The sequence below is a fragment of the Electrona antarctica genome, assembly GCF_951216825.1.
Source record: "Electrona antarctica genome assembly, chromosome: 5".
In the NCBI taxonomy this organism is placed as follows: domain Eukaryota; kingdom Metazoa; phylum Chordata; class Actinopteri; order Myctophiformes; family Myctophidae; genus Electrona; species Electrona antarctica.
Window position 1 is genome coordinate 60,260,254 of NC_136810.1, and position 24,773 is coordinate 60,285,026.

Here is a 24,773-nt window from a genome sequence, read left to right on the forward strand (position 1 = left end):
AGAGCCAGGCACATTGCTCAGAGTCAGACGAAATATGACATTAGTTATATATTGTCATTTTTATATAGAGGGGGGAACATCGATGTAATTAATATATATTTGATTGATTGTGCCAAAAAAAGGAAAGAGCCGTGTGTGCGTGCGTGCAAATCAGAAAAGTTTACAGACAAAGGAGTTGGGAGTTTGGGAGCGGCTAGCCTTCTATATAATGCTGCGCACATATATTAGCCTATATATATTTAAAAAATACCCAGCATAATTTTTGGGAAGGCTAAGCCTGGCCTAGCCTTACATACCCGCCGCCTATGATCGATGTAATTTATATATATTTGATTGATTGTGCCAGCAGAGAGGTCCGTAGCAGCAGCACGGTTTATATATACACCATAGGATAGATCAAGTCATGTGACGCATCACCGCCACAAATAGTGCTACAGCGTTATCTAAAATGCACTTCCGCATACCTCACCGTCAGTTACTTGGATCCATGAACATTTAGAGGGAGAGCGAAAAAAAGAGAGCCGTGATGCGTGGAAATCATGCAGTTCCACTGGTCGCGTGCAGAAAAGTTTACAAACAAAGAAGGACGGACAGAACTGTTCTTCTGACTGACAAAACATTTAGAAGTCCTGGACGTCTATCGGGTTGGACTGATTTCAAACACTGTCATTTTTATTTGGAATCGCGCATCGGCAAGCATTCTCGCTCCAAGGAAAGGAAATGTCGGTCGGGTCAAACAGACCATGCTATAAACTTTATTATTCCTTCACCACCTTACATAATTATGCTATAAAGATGGCGTGTATAGTCAACATGTATTTATATCTATTGAGCTATGCGTTTGGTGGAAACAATACGCCAGTCAGTCAACACACCATATTTCACCATTTCTTTTTTCCGTTTCGAGAAAAATAAAGTCAGACATTGTTATTTCTGCAAACCGCATATAACAAATATAACATCTAAAACAACATTTAGTTTATGTTGTGAGTACATTCGTAATGTAAGTTTGCCTATACATGTGGAAGTAGTTGGAATGCAAATGACACATTAGCTTGAACAATGCCCGTCTCCAGCCGGGAGGGAGGTGTGAACATCACTGCTTGCGGGGGAGAAAGGGTGAGGAGTCTAAGAGCGGTCCCACGGACCGAAAAAGAGCAGACTTTGTAGTAGAATTATGTCTAAAATCATATTTCCAAAACGTTTCAGATGAAGAAAAAAAACAGAGATGGTTTGAATCGAACATTTAGAAAAAGTCATGCAAGGGGAACTTTCTCAGGACTTCATGGGCAAAGAAAATCCACTTCAAAATTTCAAAATCGGTCAGCCAGACCGCTCCGACGCGCTAGTGTTAAATGTAGAGAAACCGAAGAGTAAGTAAGTATTGAGGCGTGAACAGCGAAAACAAAAGATGTATTCACCTCACATGATTTACCATGACGAAGACGAGCAGATATACCAGTTATGTGATGGGCGTAAATTGCGGTGCTATTTTTCACCGGCTGCCTGTTTCCCGTATGTTGATCTATATACAGCGGAAGATGGCGAAATACTGTTTGAGACAGGCATGCCTCATTTGAGAGTGTATGCGTCTGAATTTGAAAGATTGAACATGGCTCTTATGGAATTCATCAATTACTTGCTCTGGGAGAGATGGGCTAGCAATGATTACATCAAACCACCTGTAATGGTGGAAGTAGATGATTCAGTCGCATCTAGCTCTAATCTCCTTGTCGACTGCTCAAGATCAAATGTGTGGCTGTTGGTGAGATCGCAGCCCTCCTGAAAAAACGAAAACTATGATGGATAAAGAGAAATACTTCCCGATCCGTATAGCATTTCATGCAGGAGATTTATGGTTGTTACAAGACGTGTTGAAATTAATCAATATTTATTTTCGCCAGAGCAAAAGAGTGTAGAAAGGCATTACTGTTGGAGGGACGCCTTACAAGGGTCAATCATGTATTGTCATTGGACTATCCCTTTGGAAAGAAGCCGCAGTGCGTAGATCTGGATAAACCCCGCAACATAAATGTACCCAAACCGGCTGGTGCAACATTCTTCTCAATGGACAATCGTCCTGAAATTCGTAAATCATATCACGGATTAGGGACCGACGTGTCGAAGTAGACTATGTAGACACAGTGATTATATCCTCAATCTACTCTGCGAAGGACACTTAATCACGGAGAGAGAACGCCGGAACCTGACACGCACATACTCCGGCTATTCTGATCCTGCCACTGATCTCGTGGACAAAATATCGGACAAGGGCGAAACAACTTGCAGGGTATTCATGTCTATGCTACAGGAGCCACATCTATCAGAACGGTTTCCTGCTCTGAAGACACAGCCATGGTACATATCTCCTGGTTGTCCTGTCTTTCCTCACGGCATACAGAAAGAACAGATTTTGCGATGCAACACACTTTGGAAGTTTGGATGGATCAATTCCTTGCTACGAGAGTCCAAATTATTTGAGAAGAAATGTGATGTATTGAGAAAAAATATTACAATGACATTGTGTGCCACACACACGTATTGCTGATTATGTAATCATAATAAAAAAAGAAATAACGTATTTGACGAACCTATATGTTGTTATCATTTTTACCCATGCATAGATGTGATTTAAGGTTTTTAAGGCATGATATGAGAAGTTTGAGAACTGATCATCTGTTTTTCAGGTACTGGTATGAATGATTGAAAACAGCTACTATTAACAGTAAGCCTATGCAGAAAAGAAAAGCACAGGAAAAGTGTTGTTCAATGTAAGGACCAGGGGGGGTCACCATCATACCAACTGGTGGTGGACATTTTCTCAAAACTAGATTTTTGCCAAGGTCATACATACAGTCCTGTTGTTAGACACACCCACAGACACACCCCCAGATTCTCAGCCACACCCACAGGTTTATTTTAATATGTGGAGTGGCTATTCAACCACCAGGTGGCTTCGAGCCATGATGAGCAGAGCTGCACTGAGTCTTAGCTTCTAGCAATATGCAGTGGTGGAAAAAGTATCACATTTTGTACTTGAGTAAAAGTATCAATACTGCAATATAGAAATACATTGAAATACATACTGTTACAAGTAACATTTACTTGAGTAAAAGTACAAAAGTATTGGTATCAAAGTGTACTTAAAGTACCAAAAGTAGAAAGAACTCATTGTGCAGAATGTCCCATTTCAAGTTTTCAAATGTATACAAATCTTTTGAAAATAGCAGATCTACAAGTTCATAATGTGGCACATCACGACGTATTGTGAGCTTGTAGATCCGCTATTTTCAAATAGTCTACTATACTGAGGAAGTGGTTAATGCATGTTTTTTTTTATAATAATCAAAATCTCCAAAGTAATTAGTAACTAAAGTTTGCAAATAAATGTAGTGGCGTACAAATACAATATTTGCCTCTGAGATGTAGTGGAGTAGAAGTAAAAATATTGGAAATTATGAATAGTAAAGTAAAGTACAAATGCCTCAAAATTGTACAGTACAGTACTCAAGTAAATGCACTTACTACTTTCCACCACTGTGGAATGGTGAGTGGTGACTTTCTTAATATCATTTAAATATACAAACTTAAATGAATTGGTTTACCATGTAGGCCAAAATAGGATATTTTTTTGTCCTAAGTCAATGGTTTTGTGATGTCATCAGGAGTAAGTCAGTAACAGTTTATATTTACCCCTGACTATCACTAGGCTCTTTGAATATGCTTTCTCAAAGCTTGTATCTGTTTAAGATTAAGATTGTACACAAGAGTGAAATTAACCGCTGGGAAGTAACCGCTGGGAAGTAGCTTGTCCAAACTCTTTGGGACACGCCATTGTGTGGCTTGTAGGTACACTGGTTGACCTTATTGGTTTGTAGTGGTTAAGTTGCCCTGTTGAGTTGCAGTGTTGGCTTGGATGCCATTTGTAGGGTGTGGTGTAAGTATTGGATATAAATAGGAATTAAATAAAGGTGTAAACAGAGCTGTGTTACATTAACACTTGTGAAACTATAAAACGATTGTGCATTTTCTGTCAGAGATAGTTATAGGTAATTTGCTGTAAGCAGTAGGCTTTTAACAGTGTACACACAATGATTTGTATTCCTTAAGGTGGTTGTATTCCATTTGACATCCTTCTCCTGTCACAGCAGCTCACACATCTCACTGCTGTGTTTGCACATTGTTGTACTTCAAAACAAAACACTTTTTTTGACTGGTTTAAAAACTACAGCTAAGCTGGTGGTGGTGGGGGGGGGGGGGTGGGTTAGTGTAACCGAAGAGTCAATTTGACCTTGTATTCTTCTGGGGGGAGGGGGGTGTCAGCAAGGCTGTGCTTACTGAGTCTGTCCAACTGTTCACCTGCCCAAGACATCAGAGACCAACGACGTAGAGTCTGTGGGGGGCCAGGGCCCCCATGAGGAATTGGACCAGGGATCTCGGCCTCCATGAGGAATTGGACCTGAATATATATTCGCCTCGGTTCGTCCCGTTTGTGCCGCATCAGGTCGCGCCCGTTCATGCAATTCTCGCTTGCATTGACTTTGTATGTAATCGCGCTGCTCTAACCATCCAAGTCTGACACCTTAACACGTCTGTTTTCCTGTCTGTCCGGGGCGGGGGTTGGTGGGGGGTGGACCGCGTTGCCTGTCCCCTTGTACACATGAAGATCAGGCATTGAAATGCTAATCTGGGTGCTTAAGCAGGTGGCAAGATAATTAGTTATTTGGCAACACCTGTGCGAAATTAATTTTTCGGGGCACTCCGTGCCAAAAATAACTAGTTACTTATTACTTTTTTCCTTGCCCCCAGTAATTGCATGTTTTGTCCCCACAAGTCTTACTTTGCATTTTCAATATATATATATGCAGGTATTTCCCAGTATAAATGTTATCAGATAGTTACAGAATTGGACAATTATCTCTCTCTCTCTCTCTCTCTCTCTCTCTCTCTCTCTCTCTCTCTCTCTCTCTCTCTCTCTCTCTCTCTCTCTCTAGCCCCGGTCTGAGGTGTGAAATGGTTCACTTATTTGTGTTTCATTCAACATTTTACTTGATTTTTTTTCCTATTATTTTTGTTCTATATTTATTTTTGTTCTATATTTATTTTTTTAAATTATTATAGCAAAACATCTGCAAAAGTCATAAACCAGAAACCTATCCTAGTAATTTTAGTAAGACTAAAAGTATTTTAGCAACTTAGTCTTAGTGTTACTTTTAGTACCAAAACTATCCATTTGGCTGAACCGAAGGAACCGGGCGCAGGAGGTGGGCTGTGTGGACCTGGTGCTCAGGAGGTGGGCTGTGTGGACCCGGTGCTCAGGAGGTGGGCTGTGTGGACCCAGTGCTCATAATGACTGGACTTATAAAAGCACGGCTCAGAGTAGAACACTCTTATTATAAGATGGTGGACAATCTCGATGCGTTCTGTGTAAAGGGAGTTTTGTGTACAGTGGGAGATCATGATGAGCTGCTATTCTCTTTCTGATTGTTTTTTTTTGTGGAAGATGGCTGTCTTACTGTAACTTGTTCCTCTTTTGCTCAAACCTAAGTTAGACATGCAGTCGAGGGTATGTAATGGCTTGTATCACCCAGCAGTGCTTAATAAAGGACTCTTTAAAATGAAATAAAAATCTCTCTCTCTCTCTCTCTCTCTCTCTCCCACCCCTCCCCCCATATAGTCCCGGTCTGAGAGGTGTGAAATAGTTCACTTCTTTGTGTTTCACCTGGCTAGTGGCTGGCTACCCACCCCCTCCAGCATACCTAGGCTATTTCAGTGTGTATTCCTTGTCCAGAAAGAGAGAGAGAGAGAGAGAAACAATTAAGGTTCCTTTTCAAGCAAAAAAGTAAACACAGTAAAAACACTTTCACTAAATATGCTTATTGTAGAACTTTACACAAATGTAATGTAATTATTCTTCAGTGGTGGAAAAAGTACACATGTTTTTACTTGAGTAAAAGTAAAACATAATTGGTATCAAAATGTACTTAAGATACCAAATGTAGAAAATACATTTTATGCATAATGTATCATTTAAAGTTTTCAATCTTTTGAAAACAGCAGATCTACACCAGCTGGAATGTATAGTTGCTCTGGCCTTTGTCCTACTGCCACCTACTGTCCATTTATTGTATTACACAGTGGGTGGAAAAAACACACCCCTTTAGGCTAAACCACACCCATCAGAGGTGTGGCTTCCAGAGGTACTTTTCACATGAAAGGTTTTGAGAGGTACCTCTAGAAGTCAGCCTGGTACAGACCAACAGAATGGGACTGTATGGGTAATAGTAATACTAGAAACCATAGGCAGAGAGAATGGGGGGAAGTCGGCTAATTTTATATTTGACAGCCTATTATACCGTATAGGCTATGTGTTTTAAGGACTGCCCCCGTAACATTCACTTACTACACACATATAGATCAGCTAGGCATATACCAATTGATTTATAGGGTGTATTTATGACAAAAGGCATTTGCGATGAATGCGAGTCATATCATTATTGAATGAGTGAGACATTTGGGAATTAATTGTGTGGTCATGTAGCAGCCATCCTAGGGTAGCTGTACTAGCCTATAGTAAACACAATGATACATTACTAATAAAAATGCATTACATACACCATACAAAAAAGACAAGAAAACATACCACCATTTCTTTTTTGTTAAAGATTTATTTACAATATCACCAAAAATACATGCTCTTACATCATTCGTACCCGAGTAGTGTCTGTCTATAGGCATAGATAGAATATAGATGTGTTACATCGTCCATGATTCATGCATGGGGAGGTTAAAAAAAAAGACCAAAATATCTACATCAGAATGTTGTCTCACTTGACGAGGTTCATGTAAAAAAACATGACATCACCTTTAGCATCATCAATCTGGTTGAGCAGGACATTCGCGGTCATAGGCCTACACTCAGAAAAATAACCATGAAACTGGGAATGAGAGGATCAAACATTAAATCTGAAATATTATTCATTACCGGCCGCCGGACTGGCACAGATTCGATCCCAGTAATCAATCTCCCAATCAATCAATCTCTCGTCGAAAACGTCCTCCATTAAGTCACGAGGGTCCCCCTCCTCGTCCGAATCAGAGTCAGAATCCTCAGAATCCTCATCGGGGTCAATATAATATATGTAGTTAAAATATTCTGAATCAGTGATGATTGAGTTATCTTCATAAGTCAAATGACTGCTTGACTGGTCATTGACAATGTCCATTTCAGGGGTCTCAGATTCCTCCTCCTCAGGGCCATTTTCTGGCGCAGAATCTCGAAAAAATGCATCGCGTTCCATTGACTCCCTGCAAACTAATAGGCGAGTGCACTCCGGTATGGTATTTCCGAACACGCCCACAGGAGGTGGAGGCGGACTGCGGAGCACGGTCGGAGACTGCACGGAGACGGAGTCAGACAGTCAGTGCACCCTGACTTGTAGTCTGTGAGAGGGACGGTAAACAGCAACGCCAACAAAAAGTTCTACTTACTAGAAAAGAAAGAGGCAGCGATGGAGCCATAAGTCCATACTCCATATCCATATTCCATATCCAGGCAGCAGCCTGCTGCATCATGTTAGCTGTTGTGTGCTAAGCTAAACCACTGTCGTGTAATTTAGAACCACACGCACGCACACGCACGCACACGCACACAACGCACTCACTCGCTCACTCGCTCACTCGCGCACACACGCACACACGCACACACACACCGGTCATATGATAACACCACAAGAGGCCCGGGACCTAGGATCCAGAGACTTGCAGCCATAAGTTAAGCCAGATGCATCACTTAACATATACAATGAACTCATGCACATACTTCACACACGCACACACACTCACTTAACATATACAATGAACTCATGCGCATACTTCACACACGCACACACACACACATCCACACACACACACCTCACACACACACACACATCACACACCTCACACACGCAGCACACATACGTAGCATAGGCCGATACACACACACACCTAAACATATACATTGCCCAATATGGATGATCTCATGTGGGACCCCTCAAACAGGATGTGCCCCACATGCACACTCATGTACTATCGCGCACGCAAAGCTATGATGACCGAGATCCATAGATGGATATGTTTAAACAATCTTGAACCGATGGTTGGTTAAGAGTAAACGCTAAGCGCACACCCATGGCGCCCCTAAACACTGTATGGCGCTTCCACACAAATTAGTGGACGTGCGTGTACAAATACACTAATGTAATAGCCCAGTATGAAAGCGACAGACATGGGATGAACCGCACCCTTTTTCCCGCTGATCCTGTTCCTGTAACACCCTGATCCCGACTTCCCCTTTACCTTCTCCCCATTCCCTCTCCCAAACCCCATTCTTTTACCTTTTGTCCTTTAACCATGTTCAATTATATATTATAATAAAGGTACCAATGTTAAACCTTCCTGGACTGTCTGACTTGCATCATTCTGTCCTGACGGTGGCATCCTGTCCATTGATCAGACACGACACCACCATCCATGTATCACAATATGATCACAACATAGTACACAGCTTTGACCAGGGTTGCCACATTTCGTGACTGAGAGAGAAACAAGCAACCAGGTCTGTTAACAGGCCAGATCAAGTCAGAAAATCCAAAAAAGTCAGAAAATAAGTCTAAAATAAGAAACTATTTTGCTGACTGTCAAACATCATTGTCCAATGTTGTTTTAGAGTAGTGGTTCTCAAGCATTTTCATGTCAAGGACCACCAATATTTTAAAGAAACTTTACAGATAGACAAGTCCAAAGTAGCTTATAATGACTAGACTTGGCAACACTGTGAACAGTTCTACAAACTCACAATATGAAATATAAGGTATTAATAGGCTAGTTGTATCCATAATTAGGGCTCCTGGTCTAAACCTGATCACAAGGACTTACTTCTGGACATTATTTAGGTAGCGCACACATATTTTCAATGCCTTCGGCAGAGTTCAAATGAGCCATTTTCCAGATTGCAGTGCGATTAATCGCGATTAAAACAATTAATCTATGCCCACCACTAGTTTTTAGGAAGGTAAGTGGCCTACGTCCTTGTGGTATCGCCGTCTTAACTTTATAGAACTGGTGTGTTTAAATAGCTGTTCTTCGCGGATAGGGGAGGGACGAGGGGTGGGATGCATAAAACAATGCCCCCTTTGCCTTGTGTATTGATTTAGTGTATTCAAGGCTAGCACCACACCTCAGGGGGTAGTGATCTCCACATGGCTCACCCCACTGGGACAGACAAACTAATTCACTTAGTGGGAAATCGTATATATAATTGAAGTCAACGCTAATGTAGACTAATCCATTACAGAAATAATCTAGACTAATCTAATGATCTAATGATCTTTGTCGCCTCTTTCTGTATTGTCCGATTAACTTTCAGAAAGCCTGTCACTATTCTATAGCAGGCAATATCAATAAAATTATCAAACTCCACTCCATCCCTAATCTTTTATTCGAGCTGATAAATGTTTACAGGTGTGTTGAAAACTGTTTTATTTCTAGTGCTAACTATTGGCGCGCAACTCTTCTAACTTTCCTGCTTTGAAGTAAAACATTACAGAAGCCGTAAAATAATGCACCTTTAAGCAGGCAGCACGGGATAATTTTGTACAAGTAACCATAAAACATACATCTTTTCTGAGATTGTATCGGCCCCCATTTTTGAGCAGAAACTTTGAAATGTAGAAAAAGAGGCATCACGGTATCGTCCATTACTATGTAATACTTGTGTATACGATGAAATAAAACTGGCAACGGAATTACTATAAGTATAGTTAAATGATTTTGTACACCGGTATAACTAGGCTTGTTTCCTTTTTCCCTTTATAAAAGACAGCAAATCCCATCATTGTATAACGGCTGTAGATACATCTGACTGCATCGCTGAGCACAGGTAGAAGGCAGTATATCATGACTACCAGTTATTCAATGCAACCAGACTATTTCTCCTCTAACTATAGTGTTTTCTAGATGGTTGTTAGTCCACAGACATGAACCTCTGCATCAAAATTTCCAGATCAGCCACCACGAGGATGACGTTTGTAAATCACATTTATTTATTTTTCTGTAAGGGAGGGTTCATGCGTATGTATTGTGGGAGTGGCGGATTAGGGGCGTATGGACACAGTTATATATAGTGGTTTGTGGGATATTTAAAGCCTTCAGTACAAGACAGAACATTTGGCTGCAGAGATTTAGACATCAAAACAAGACTTACATCAAAATTACTTGTATTGGTTCAGTCCATCAGAAAATGGAGTGTGTTTTCCAGAGGGAAGTGAAAGAGGAACAGTCCAGCAAACACCTAGGCCAGCCATTTCAGGTTGTAGCAACTAACAATGTGAATCCTGTAGCATTGGGATGTCATATTGATAGTGCGCTAGCCACAGAAAAAGTGGATGGCACCTGCTGTTATATTACAGAGTATGAAGGACAGCCTCACCTCTGGGGACGCCTAGACAGAAAGCGTAGCATACAGGGAGAGAAGAGACTCAAGGAGTATCTACAATCTCATGGTGGTTGTCGTAAAGGCTTCACGTTGAACATTGAGGAGGACATTAGGACAGTGCCGAATACATGGATTCCTGCTCACAGTGATGACAAACATCACAACGAACACCCTCAGCCCGATAAACGCGGACACATCCTAGGTTGGGTTCCAGTAGAGAAAGGCAACAAGCTGTACCCCTGGCATTCCTCTGTAGTGAACTATAAAGCTGGTGCAGCAATCGTTCTGAGGCCCAGCTCTGAGAACGAAGAGGTGCTGAAAATCAGTATGGTCGCTCTGGGTGATCTGCTGGGACAGACACTGGAGCTAATTGGAGTCAAGATCAACGCGAACCCGTATAAAGTGGGGAAGTCCATACACCTCCTGGTAGCTCATGGTAGTGTGTGCGTGAGAAACCCACCGCCTCTGGACTTCCATCAGTTGCATTACTGGTTCAAAGACAGCCCTGACGGACGTATGGAGGGCATAATGTGGCACTGCCCCGATGGCACTATGTTCAAGGTTCATCGTCAACACATGAGTCTGAGATGGCCGGATGGGGACACATACCTCGGCAGCAGGCCTGTGGTTATTAACGTCAACTACCACATCAGCAGCTATGCAGCAGCAAGGGCGTAAGGGACATGTTGACTGCATTTTCTAGGCTGAATGGACAGCGCTTCAATCGGCTGCAGGACATCCGAATTTGACTTTTTTACATTATATATTTTAAATAATACTACATCTTATGTTAAAACAATGAACCCCTACTTTTCACGATAAGGATCCTAACATTTTAAGTTGGTTAGTCTCCATCGTCAAGAGAAACACTGATATTAAAAAATCAACTATGACACGAGATGTTAAAATACTTTGAACATAATACTAGATCTAACGCCAACCCCCAACATACCACATAACTTACTTACTTAATCCTCTTCGTTCCCGATGGAACATAAGGCTGCGGACTATCTGCTTCCATCTGGTCCTATCCTGTGCAGCATGTTGTGCCTCCATCGCCCCATGTCAGATTTGCCATCTTCAGTTCTGAGGTCACAGTTCTCCGCCAGGTTGTTTTTGGCCTCCCTTGTTTCCTCTTTCCAGGTGGGGTCCATCTTAGGGCTACTTTAGGAATGCTGTTCTGATCCATTCGACTGGACATGTCCGAGCCATCTGAGCCGTCTGTGTTTGATTTCCAGTACCACATTGTAACAGTTTGTCTTTAGGTACAGGTCCTCGTTGGAGATCTTTTCTGGCCAAAATATGCAACATATCTTCCGGAGGCACCCATTGTGGAATGAGTTGATTTTATTCATGTCGCTCTCTACCACTCGCCAGCATTCTGAGCCATACAGCAAAACTGACTTAACGTTGCTGTTATACAGTTTGATCTTCGTTTTTAGGCTGTATTGCTTAGATTTCCAGATGGTCTGGAGGCTTGCAAATGTGCTGCGAGCTTTTCCGAGCCTTATACTGATGTCCCTGCTGCACGCATTGTCCTTACTGAGGAGACTTCCCAGATACGTGAACTCCTCAACGTAGTCAAGGGGGTTTCCATCCACAGTGATTGGTACATGTGGTGTTGGGTGTGTGCACATCACTTGGGTTTTGGAGATGTTGATGTTCAGACCTATCTGCTTAGCAAATCGGTCAGTCCTATCCGTCTTCTCTTGCAGGTGGGTGTGATTGGTGGAGAGGACAGCAAGGTCATCAGCATAATCAAGATCTTCTAGCTGGGTGAAGAGAGTCCACTGGATGCCTCTGGGCGTATCTGAGATGGTCTTACGCATGGTCCAGTCAATGGCGATCAGGAAGAGTATGGGGGAGATGATACATCCCTGGCGTACACCAGATTCCACAGGGAACGATTCCGTGAGATTGCCATTGACAATGACACTGCACTGAAATTGATGATAAAACATCTTAATCAATGCAGTCATCTTTGGAGGGACGCCATAGGATTCTACAATCTTCCACAACGTATCACGGTGCAAGCTATCAAAAGCTTTCCGGAAATCTATGAAGTTGATGTATAATGGACTGTTCCACTCCAGGCATTGCTCAATGATGTTCCTTATTGTGAATATTTGATCTGTGCACCCTCTTCCTTTCCTGAAGCCTGCCTATTCCTGCCTCAGTTTGGCGTCAATCGCCGTGTCAATTCTACCCAGCAAGATTCTGCAGAAGACTTTAGATGGGATGGTGAGCAATGTGATGCCTCGCCAGTTGTTGCAATTTTGTAGATTCCCTTTCTTCGGAACTTTGACAATTAGACCTTTAGCCCAGTCCTCAGGGATGGCATTTTGGTCCCAGATGTTCCTGAACAGGTCTGTGAGGACCTTGACTGAGGTGTTTAGGTCAGTCTTCAGCATCTCAGCGTGAATGGAGTCGCTACCTGCAGCTTTCCCACTCTTAGTTGCTTTAATGGCACTCTTGACCTCTGTTTCAGTTGGGGGGCTGATGTTGATGTTGAGTAAGTTATGTGCCGTTGTCAGGGTAGCAGGGTGTTCTGGTTCAGGGCAGTTGAGGACTTCGCGGAAGTGCACAACCCATCTTGCTGCCTGTTCGCTCTCAGTTAAGAGGTTGTTCCCAGCTTTATCTTTTACAGGAGCAGAGTGGCTGAGGTTCTTTCCACTGAGTTGTTTGGTGATTTTATACACAACACTCATTTCACCTCTTGCTGCTGCCTGTTCTGTCATTCCTTGCGCTCTTTTTGACCTCCTTATCCTTGATTGTATAGGCTTCTTGGACCTGTTTCTGGAGCCTCAGTGACTTCGTGTTGAGTATCTTGGCTTTTAGTTGTTTACTTTGCTCAATTTTCTTCCAAGTTCCAGGTGTCAGCCACTCCTTGCTGTTCTTTTTTCTATATCCTAGGACTTTGGTAGCTGTCTCAACATAGGTGTTTTTGATGACTTCCCATTTGGTGTGGATATCATCAGTTGGGTCAGCTAGAGCACCAAGAGCACTTAAGCGGTTCCTCAGCTCCAACGTAAACTCCTTGTTGGTTTGTGGCCATTTCAGTTTACTGATGTCAAGTTGTCTCCTTCGTTGACCCTGTGGTTTTACTTTCCGGAGTTTCAGCTTGATGTTGGCCGTCACCAGATAGCGGTCGCTGTTGGCATCGGCACCACGACAAACTCTAACATCTTGGAGGGACGTGCGCCACTTCCTGTTGATTATGATGTGGTCAATCTGGTTGGTTGTGAGTCCTTCAGGTGACTTCTAAGTGAGTTTGTGGATGTTATTATGTGGGAAGATGGTACCACCAACTACGCAGTTGTTTTCTAGGCAGAAGTCAACAAGACGTTCCCCGTTATTTCTCACACCACAGCCATGTTTCCCAATAGCTCTATCACAGTTGTTATTTCCAGCTCCAACCTTGGCATTCATGTCACCCATAATCAGCAGCATGTCGTGTTGGGGGACCTTGGTGACAGTACGTTGTAGCTCCTCATACCAGTCATCCTTGTCCTCCTTCTCAGCTTCGTTTGTTGGTGCGTAACATTGTATGATGGTCAGTTTACAGTGTTTGGAGTTGAAACGAGCTCTGATCATTCTGTTATTTATGGGTTCCCATTCTGCCAGGGTTTTTGCCTTTTCTTGGGAGACTATGAGAGCCACGCCATGTATGTGCTTGTCTTCATGCCCTGAGTGGAGGATGAGTGTACCATCGTTGGTTGTTTGACGCCCGGAACCAGTCCATCGGCACTCGCTAATTCCTAAGATATCCAGCCTGTATCTTCTCATTTCACTGACGACCTGAGCACATTTAGATGTTTCGTACATGGTACGGACATTCCATGCTCCCAGGCGGATCTTTGTTTTGGGCCTGAGCAGACTCTCCTTCGCACTCCTGACTTCCTGTTGAAGGCTTTCATCAGGAGCGTTCATTCTGCCGGATTGGCTAGAGTCTACTGTAGGCCCTACGTTTAAAGCATTTAGTCGTAGTTTCTGTAACAAGTGTTTGTTTTATGGGGTGGGGTAGTTAGCCCCACGCCCAACCCCCAACCTGGAGGGCCAGGTGCTGCTTTTCGTCCGACCTCTACTCTAGAAACCTACCCGGCATGGTTGAACCTGCTGAGGGTATGAACCCTCTCCGGTATAGCCTTCTGAGTCACGGAGGCACGCAAGCCTCCCCACCACGGCAAGGTAGCAGCACGCGGAGAGGACATACCACATAACCAGTAGTTTAAACATTCATAATTAGGAGTTCTAAACTGCCCACATCATTGGTATATTATATGGACAGTCACTGTACCTCAAGGTCATCCCTATTCCCCATTTGTCATAACCATTGTTGTGTATGATATAAATAAAATGTTATACATTGAGCCATTAATATGTCAAATCTATTTTCATCTATACTCTATTCATGAAGTATGAAGTAAGAGGCTAACCCCTACAAAATGATGCTTAACCCCACCCCAAACTGTATTATTGCTCAATGGCTCCTGTAGCTAATTAGTAATTACTAAACACATACCGGTACTTACGTGAGCTTAGTTTACGAACAGCTTCACTGTGTCAGAAATGAATTGTAACTTTTATGATAACCAAATATACACACAGATACAAAGTGTTACTTGCGGTCGATCAATGATAAACCATTACACTTGTTAACAACACTGACCATCATTTACAATTCATCAGAACATAAACATATGATATTCCCGTACCGGGATTCGAACCCGGGCCTCCCAGGTGAAAACCACGAATCCTTAACCGTTAGACCATACGGGACCTGTTGTCCTAACTATAACATTGGGTACTAGCTGTTTCTTGTTATCAGGTAGTGTTTTGTTTTTGTGTTTTGCATGTTTTTTCGTTTCGTGTTGCGCATGTTTTTTTCGTTTCGTGTTGCGCATGTTTTTTCGTATAGTGTTGTGCATGTTTTTTTCGTATAGTGTTGTGCATGTTTTTTTCGTTTCATGTTTTGCATTGTGATGTATGTATGTATGTATGTATGTATGTATGTATGTATGTATGTATGTATGTATGTATGTATGTATGTATGTACGTACGCATGTACTGTCTGTATGCATGTACTGTATGTATGTATGCATGTACTGTTTGCATGTTTGTATGTATTGTGGTGACTGATACCAAACCAACGACCCAGGAGTCAGTGCTCAAGATTGAAAACCAGAGTTTTTTTTATTAAACAGATATTGTTAAAACAGATTTCAGTCTCTTCCTTCAGACATCAAATCAACATAGCACATTTCACTAGTGGTGGTGTCCCACACTTAAAACTCAAAGTCAATGTCAAAGTTATACAGTCTCGGCCGACCGGGGGGGGGGCGGCTCCTTCCCGACAGGTAAGGACTGTGCTTTTAGCCTAATCCTATAAGGTAGGTATTTACTTATTCTGTCCTCACTCTGGTGGGGGGTTTCTACGACGGATCGTTCCAATTGCCTCTGGTCTACAGTGGATCGGGCCAAGTTCAGTGGCAAGACTGGATCGTTCCAAGTTCCACCTCTCTGGCGGATCGTCCCAAATTGCGCCTCTCTGGCGGATCGTTCCAAATTTTGCCGCTCTGGCGGATCGTTCCAAATTCCACATCTAGAGTTTACATATGCCTCCCGCCCAGGACGCTCTTCGGTGGTGGTTCTAGGCGCCTCCGTCCTGGGTGCTCCGCAGCATCTCCTTACTCACTTGCCAGTTTTCCAGGAGGGCGGTTAATTCATCAACTGTGGTGGGGCTCACTCGAGCTGCATATTTTCGGGCGTCGGGCGGAAGGGCTCGTATGCATTTGTCCATTACTACTCGGTCAGTATATGGCATCTCCCCGGGGGTGGTCAACCAACCATGGGTCAGCCGTCGTAGATCTGCTATTTGGGCGCGGGGCGAGAGCGCCCCCTGGAACGTCCAGGCATGGAAACGCTGGGCTCTCGCTGGGAGGCTGTAACCTTGGTGGGCGAGGATGGCGGCCTTCAGGCGGCCATAGTCTCGGGCATCTTCGGGCAAGAGGTCTCGGCAGGCCTTCTGCGCTTCCCCCATCAGGAAGGGAGCCAGGATGGAACCCCAGTCGGCCTCGGCCCATCTCTCCCGCTCTGCGGTGTGCTCGAAAAGCTCCAAGTATGCCTCGATGTCGTCGAGGAGGTGGAGCCGGCCAAGCTGGAGGTGAGTGGGGTACTACTTTCTTCTGTCGTTCTCACTAGTGGTGGTGTCCCACACTTCAAACTCAAAGTCAATGTCAAAGTTATACTGTCTCGGCCCACTGGGGGGGCGGCTCCTTCCCGACAGGTAAGGAGTGTGCTTTTAGCCTAATCCTATAAGGTAGGTATTTGATCTTACTTATTCTGTCCTCACTCTGGTGGGGGGTTTCTACGACGGATCGTTCCAATTGCCTCTGGTCTACAGTGGATCGTTCCAAGTTCAGTGGCAAGACTGGATCGTTCCAAGTTCCACCTCTCTGGCGGATCGTTCCAAATTTCGCCTCTCTGGCGGATCGTTCCAAATTTCCCGCTCTGGCGGATCGTTCCAAATTCCACATCTAGAGTTTACATATGCCTCAGAGCCCAGGGGATTCCCTGGGCTCTGGGCTCCCCCACGGGGATTCCCCCGTGGCGCGCGGTCCCGGACCGAGACGCCACAGTATGCATGTACTGTTTGCATGTTTGTATGTATGCATGTACTGTTTGCATGTTTGTATGTATGCATGTACTGCTTGCATGTTTGTATGTATGCATGTACTGTTTGCATGTTTGTATGTATGCATGTATTGTTTGCATGTTTGTATGTATGCATGTACTGCTTGTATGTATGCATGTACTGTTTGCATGTTTGTATGTATGCATGTACTGCTTGTATGTATGCATGTACTGCTTGTATGTATGCATGTACTGTTTGCATGTTTGTATGTATGCATGTACTGTTTGTATGTATGCATGTACTGTTTATGTATGTACGTATGTATGCATGTACGTATGTATGCATGTACGTTTGTATGCATGTACGTTTGTATGCATGTACTGTATGTATGTTAGCAAACCACCAGTTACTGGAATTATTTGCACATCGACAAATGCAAATGCCGTGAGTTGGTAGCAAAAACTGACCACTGACAACTAACTCTGGGTTACTTTAGTAACCTCAGTTTATCAAGCGAATCGAGCGAGAGAATCGTCTAAGGGTGGCGCCATTTCCATGGCGTAAACACAGAACATTCCATATACTCACGAAACAATATTTGATTGGGTCGTGCAACTGTCTGTCACGGTGTGGCTGCCGGTTCCACCCGGAGTCCTTAAAAGCAGCCCACCAACCGGAAGACAACATTCCTATCAACCAGTCTTTTTTCTGTGCTCTTTCTAAGCAAGAAGGGTAGTAAGGGCGATTCTCTCGCTCGATTCGCTTGATAAACTGAGGTTACTAAAGTAACCCAGAGTTTATCTAAGCTCATCTCGCTAAAGAATCGCCTAAGGGTGTACATAAACCCCCCGTATCACTACCACCAGTTGAAAAGGAGGCCCGACCCGGGACCCATTCCCCAGAAAATGCAGGGACACAGAGTTCCCTGCCCATGGGGAGAAGGACAGGCAAGGAGGCTATCTGGACCACAGGCCCAGTAGTCTTATTTGATATACATATATATATAAAATTAAATTTATTTTTATATAAGATCCTATCGAAGGAGCCAGCCAGTGTAAACTGTCTAACCACTCCGACACGGGCTGATGGTTTCCCATCTCATGTGCCCTAGGATCTATCACTCGGAGCGCGCGTGAGACCGTTATTCCTAACCGTCCCATCACCTAGCGGCAGCTCCCAGAACAGCGTGAGCAATCCCAGAAGATGCCACTTGCAAGAGCCCAGGATGCAGACATGCCCCTTGTAGAGTGAGCCCGCAACCCCTCTGGGGGTTGCGCTCCTCTTTCGGTATAGGTCAACTGTATGGCTTCCACAACCCATTGCGAAAGTCTTACCTTGGTTATGGGATTCCCTCTTCTCTAAAGGCAGCAGTCCTGTCTATATACAGTCTCAGCGCCCTGACTGGACAGAGACAATTCAGCCTCTTGTCCTCCGCTTATGCGAACGGGTGCGGGTGGAACGCTGTCAAGTCCACCGGAGCACATCCGGAGGGAAAGTTCTTAGGCAGGAACGACAGGTTCGGCCTGAGCAAAACCCTGGTATCGTTTCCACTGAACCTCATGCAGCTAGGACTCACTGAGAGCGCATGCATGTCACTAGATCGCTTCGCTGTAGTCAAGGCGACCAGCAGGGCGGTCTTTAGTGAGAGAAACTTCAAACCCACTGTGTCCAGTGGTTCGAAGGGGGCTCTCGACAGGGCGTCCAGCACCAAAGTCAGATCCCAGGACGGAACCAAGGATCTAGATACCGGCCGAGCACGTCTGACACCCCTCATGAACTGACGAATCAATACGTTTTCACTTATTGGTCTGTTGTTCATACCCACATGGTAGGCCGAGATGGCCGCCAGATTGAGTTTGACTGAGGAGTTTCCCAAATTTCTATCCAGCAATTCCTGCAGGAAAGTCAGGATAAGAACCACCGAGGCTTGAAAGGGAACAGCCCGTTCCGGCCTCGCCGCGCACCAGCGCATGAACACGTTCCAGGCAGTGTTGTACCGCTGCCTAGTTGAAGGTGCCCTGGCTCCCAAAATCGTCTCAATGACTCTAGGGGGCAAGCCTGTGGCTTCTAGGGTCGACCCTTCACCGGCCAGACCCAGAGGTCTAAGTCCTGTGGGCGCGGGTGGAATATCTCGTGACCCGCCTGGGTAAGCAGATCCCTCCATAGAGGGAGCTGCCAGGGCTGGTCGTAGAGGAGGGGAAAGATGTCCTGCCTCCAGGACCCCCGGGACGGAGCCACTAGGAGCACGTTCGAACTCTGAACCCTCACCCTGGCCAAGGTGAAGGGAATCAGTTCTAGTGGAGGGAATGCATAGAGTAGGCCCTGAGGCCACCGATGTGCCATCGCGTCCAGTCCCAACGTTGGTGAGTCTGTCAGGGAGAAAAAGAGTGGACACTTCTTGTTCTCGTCTGCCGCGAACAGGTCTGCCACCGGCGTCCCGAACCTGTCCTAGATCTGTTCCGCCACACCCGGGTGTAGGGACCAGTTGCTGTAACGGAGAGGACCTCTGGATAGCAGGTCTGCACCTGCGTTCAGTAGTCCCGGGACGTGGCAGGCTGTCAGAGACAGAAGACGTCCGTCGCACCAAGTCAGAAGCCTGTATGCCAACGTGTGCAGGCGTAAGGACCTCAGTCCTCCCTGCCTGTTGATGTAGCACATCGTTGTCGGGTTGTCGGTACGGACGAGGACATGACAACCCCGTATGAGCGGCTCGAACTCTCGCAACCGCGAGGAAGACCGCTAGGAGTTCCAGATAATTGATATGGGCGGACTCCAAGGTTCCATCCCATATCCCTCTGGCTGACCTGCCTTCGTGGGTGGCCACCCACTCAGGCTCGCGTCCGTGGTGACGACTTTCCTGACCAGCGGTAGACCCAGAGGGACTCCCTCCGTCAGGACCCGTCTGTCCGACCACCATCTCAGGGCGAGTGTGCAGTCCCCGGAGACCGTCACTCGCCGTGAGAGGAATCTGGTGGGCACCCGTAGAGACCTCAGCCAGCGCTGAAAGGGTCTTATGTGGAGTCTGCCCAACCGCACCAGAGAGATGGCTGATGCCATCAGTCCCGCCATACGTAGGCAGATCCTGAGTGGCATTCTGTGCCCTCTCTGGAACAAGGCTACGCACTTCAGGAAAGCGTCGATCCTCTCCGGACTCAACCGAGCGGTGAAGGAGACTGAATCCAGCGCTATGCCTATGAAGTTGATCGACCTGGCGGGCACCATCACACTCTTCTCGTGATTGATGGTGAACCCCAAGGAGGACATGTGGGACACCACCCGGGTGGTGTTCCGTAGTGCCTCCTGTGGTGAGTCTGTGCTCAGAAGCCAGTCGTCGATGTAGCTCGCCACACGTAGACCTCGCCGCCGTAGAGGGGCTAGAGCCGCCTCGGTGCATTTGACAAACACCCTGGGGCTCAGGGACATCCCGAAGAAGTACTCGTACACCTTCCCCTTGAAGCCAAATCTCAGGAATTTCCTGTGAGGTAGGGATGTGAAAGTAGGCGTCTTTCAGGTCTATCGATGTGAACCAGTCGTGTGGGCGTATAGAACGCACCAGAGACTTGGCTGTCAGCATCTTGAAGCGGAAGGTCTTGAGGTACCGATTGAGAGCTCGTAGGTCCATGATTGGACACAGCCCCCCCCCCCCCTTTTTCTTGACCAGGAAGTAGCGTGAGTAAAACCCGCTGCGACTCTGGCTCAGGGGTACCTCTCTGACAGCCTTCTTCTCCAACAGAGAGTTGATCTCCTGCTGGAGAACCTGACCCGCTTGACCGCGCGCATCGGAGTAGAGGACTTCTCCGAATGCGGGGGGTCTCATAGCGAACTGGAGCCTGTAACCCCTCGCTATAGTGCGGAGAACCCAAGGAGACGCTCCGCACAGTTCCCACTGTGTCAGGCGACGCGCAAGGGGGTTCTCCATCGCCAGGGGAGCGCGTAGTCGCGCAGGGCTGGCGCCCCCTGGTGAACCAGAGAAAATGTCGGCATGACCCGTCCTGCCGGTGGCGCTTAGGCCCGCCACAAGGCCAAAGTCCCATCCCACTGTTTCGGAGAGCCCCGGGGCTACTCCTGGCAGTGGGTTCATGTCCCTCCGATGTTGTTGTTGTTGTTTTGTTTTTAATGGCATAGCCTTTATTACAGGAAAACATTTGACAACATTGGAAACAACAACACTTGGACAATAGGTTGCAGGGCCACCCGTGGTGATGGCCTGCGTCGCAAGCCTCCGCCTCTTCCTGGGCGGTCTGAGTGTGAGATCCGTGGCCACAACACTCAAATCCAGGCTCGGGGGGGGAGGGGAGACGTCTGGTCTCGTCTCCCCTGAGACGGGGACGGTGTCACTTGCTCTGCGGCTCCCTACGGCCCCTGCCCTGGCCACGTCTGGGGCCATGAGGTGGGGGCCCGCGACGGCCACGCCCTGCCGGGCGTCTGTCACGGTTGGAGGTGTTGGCCGGGGCACCGGTAGGTGCCTGCTGGCCTCCTGCCCTCTCCTGGCAGGGCTTGGAGCCAGAGCGGCCACCCCTACCGCCGCCGGTGCGTTGGGGTTGGCGTGCCGGTGTGGAGGAGAACTGGCGCGGGGGCTGGCGCGTTGTCTGAGCAGGAGCAGCATAGGCAGCAAGGGTCTCACGATCCTTCTTCTGGCCTTCCCAGGTCAATGCCAGCTCCTCCAGCGCTCCCTCGAAGAGGCCACCAGGCTTGATGGCCGCCTTCCAGAGCTTCGCGCTGGTAGGTCCGGAGAGACCTCGAGCCACCTGTCTCTCTCCGCCATGATGGAGAGGGTCATGGCCCTTCCCACCTGCTCTGTGACGGTGTGGACGAAGTCGACGGACTCGTCGTGGAGACGGCGAATTTCGACCAGCTGCGCTGGAGATGGGGAGTCCCCCATTTCCAGCAGCAGGCTCGTAAGGGACCCCTGTAACAGGAGGGTGCTTGCCGGCCGACGCCATATGGGTGTAGAGCCTCCCATTGGCTGCGGAAGCCTCCCTGTCCCTCCTATCTGTCAGGACCGGGTCTTTAGACAGCGGGGTGAAATAGGAGGAGGAGGGGTCTAGGAGGAAGGCCGCCATGATTCTGTCGATGGTCGGCATTTTGTCAAGGCCCACCGTGGGCATGTCCTCTGTATCCAGGGAGAGGCCCATGCGGCGTGGCATGGGGAGTGGCGTCAGTGGCTCCTTCCACATTGCCGTCAGATGGGCTTTGAAACCCTGGGCCAGGGGAAGTTTGGCTCGCGGAGCCGGCTTGACGGTCTGTCTGAGGCGTGCTCCCCATTCTTCCTCCTCCGGTGGTGGGGGCGCTGGTGTTGGCCATGGACGGCCACACCTGATGGCCGCCACCATGAACACCTCCACGATGTCCGTTTTGTCCAAAGGGAGGAGATCCAGTGGAGGAAGGTTGTCTGGGTACGCTCGGTCGGTGTCCGGCAGGTCACCGAAGGGCATGCCACGGTCCAGGACGAGATCGGGGTCAGGGGACCCGAGATCTCCTGTCCCGTCGTAGTCGTCCTCTTCGTTGGACGAGTACACTTCGTCCAAGACCGTGTAATCCTCTGGAGGGTCCTGGTATGAAGGCAGGTCGTCTCGAGGATCCACCTCATCCATCTCCTCGCCCCAGGTGTCACTGAGACGCTGTGGGGAATAGACACCACGGTCGGGGCTGCGGGCCGTTTCGGCTCTAGCAGCGCCAGTGGAGCTGTAGTAGGTATCAGGACTGCGGGCCCTTCTGGCTCTGTCAGTCCAAGCGTTGGTGAAGGACGCGGCCAGCTGGCGACGTCTAGGCGCCGGTTGGGGTTGGCGTCCTTGCGGGGCTCCCTCCGGTGACGGGGGGATGGGGCCCTCTTCGCCGCCTTCCTGGCTGGTGATTTAGACCCACGGTCCAAATCACGCCTTGTGACTGTCGCCGTGGGGCAGGCCCGAGGCTTGGTCACAGTGGAGCTGGACTTGGCAGGGATCCTCCCACTGGGGGGAGGAAGGGTAGGCCAAGGGTCAACGACCGCACAGGAGAGGCCAGCTCTGAGGTCGAAACCTCCATCTCCGTCGGGACCCCGGATGGGGTCATCAGCGCTGAGGATCCTCCTGAAGTGCGCTCCGACACGTGAGAGGCGGCGACCCTTGTCCTTAGTAGAGAGGACAAGGCAGCATGGACAGTAACCATGTGTTTCAAAGGCCTGACGAGCATGCTCAAGGCCTAAACAGAACATGCACGAGGTGTGCGGGTCGTCTGCTGCCAGGGTTCTGTCGCAGCTGCGACTGAAGCACACACGCTGACGGTCCTCCTGGGCCTGGTTGCGCTGTGTAGAGTCACCGCCAGTAGCCATGTTGCCTAGTGTAGTTTTTCAACCGTCCACTGAGGTGTAGTTAAGGCTAGAAAACTAACCAGGGTCTTCCGACACAAGGAAACGGTCTTGTAGGCCAAGCGCGGTGTCCCCATAAGTAGCTAGAAGTAGCTAGTAAACAGCTACAAAGTCGCTAGATGTAGCTAGAAGCGGCTTAGAGATAGCTACAAATAGTCACAAACAAAGCCAAAGGTAGCCTACAGTAGCTAGAGGTAACAGAAGTATCCGAAAGTAGCTAGGGAGGCTATAAGTAGCTAAAAGGGCCGCTAGATAGTAGCTAGCTAGTAGCTAGGGTCTTCCGACACAGAGCAGCGGCATGTTGCCGAACTAGCGGTAGGCCGCAAGGCCTTCTGGAAGCCTGTGCTTCTTGTAGCGGGGCTTCCTAGCTAACGGGGTCTCGCGACACAGCGTAGCGGGAAAGAGCGTGGTTCAGCGTGGGCTGAGAGAGAGTCTGTAAACTGCGTGTTAGCTAGTAAGGTCCCTAAACAGTTTCCGACGGTAGAACGGAGAAACAGGGGAAAACTGAGCTAACAATCTGAGGTTGCAAAACGGAGGCTGTTCAACTCACCGTGGCAGAGCAGCGCGGGTTGAGAGACTTCTGCAGGCCACTGGGCTGAGGGCTTCTTTCCGACGAGCGGCTGTGGCTCGTCTATTGCCGGCTGGCTCTTCTTCCGAGGGCCAGACGGAGCTTCGCGGCTAACGTACGGTCTTCCGACACTGGTTAGGCTAAGCTAAGCTAAGCTAGCGTTTATAACGTTAGCAGGGCTATGTTCAAGAACGGCCTCTCGGCTCTAATAAACAAAAGCCCTATGGAAACTTACGTTTCGCTTCTTCGTTCGTGAGTGTAAGACCACCGGGTTTTCACCGCGAATTCCAGGGTACAAGTGAGAGCACTCGTCCAAGGGGAATACAACTTTCAACGGAGTATTATGGTAGTCTTAGAAAGAACGTCTGTATCACACACAGAAAAAAGCAGGAATGTTGTCTTCCGGTTGGTGGGCTGCTTTTAAGGACTCCGGGTGGAACCGGCAGCCACACCGTGACAGACAGTTGCACGACCCAATCAAATATTGTTTCGTGAGTATATGGAATGTTCTGTGTTTACGCCATGGAAATGGCGCCACCCTTAGGCGATTCTTGAGCGAGATGAGCTTAGATAAACTGAAAGTGTCATATAAATAAAATAAAATAAAAATGTCTCTATCGATGTCTTGACTAGTACAACGTATGTATTTTCAGGCAAGCATCTTTGTCCTTAAACATGTTGCTACTCATGTATTGTTCAACATCCTGCGATATCATTACTAAATAAAATAAGATCTCTGACTGAAAGA

General features: G+C 47.1%; 2 protein-coding genes across 2 annotated transcripts in view; both read left to right on the forward strand.

Annotated features, from left to right (window-relative positions):
- The window catches only part of LOC306923543 (contactin-associated protein-like 2), a gene marked incomplete at its 3' end in the record, with an annotated part of 333,896 nt that overhangs the window by 120,578 nt on the left and 188,545 nt on the right, over positions 1–24,773 (forward strand). The window lies entirely within an intron of this gene.
- Positions 7,339–11,155, forward strand: LOC306923225 (RNA ligase 1-like; the record flags this gene model as incomplete). The annotated part of the gene is made up of 2 exons (XM_079501257.1): positions 7,339–7,420; positions 10,188–11,155. The coding sequence occupies 2 exons, from the start codon at positions 7,339–7,341 to the stop codon at positions 11,153–11,155; spliced, it is 1,050 nt and encodes a 349-aa protein (XP_079357383.1).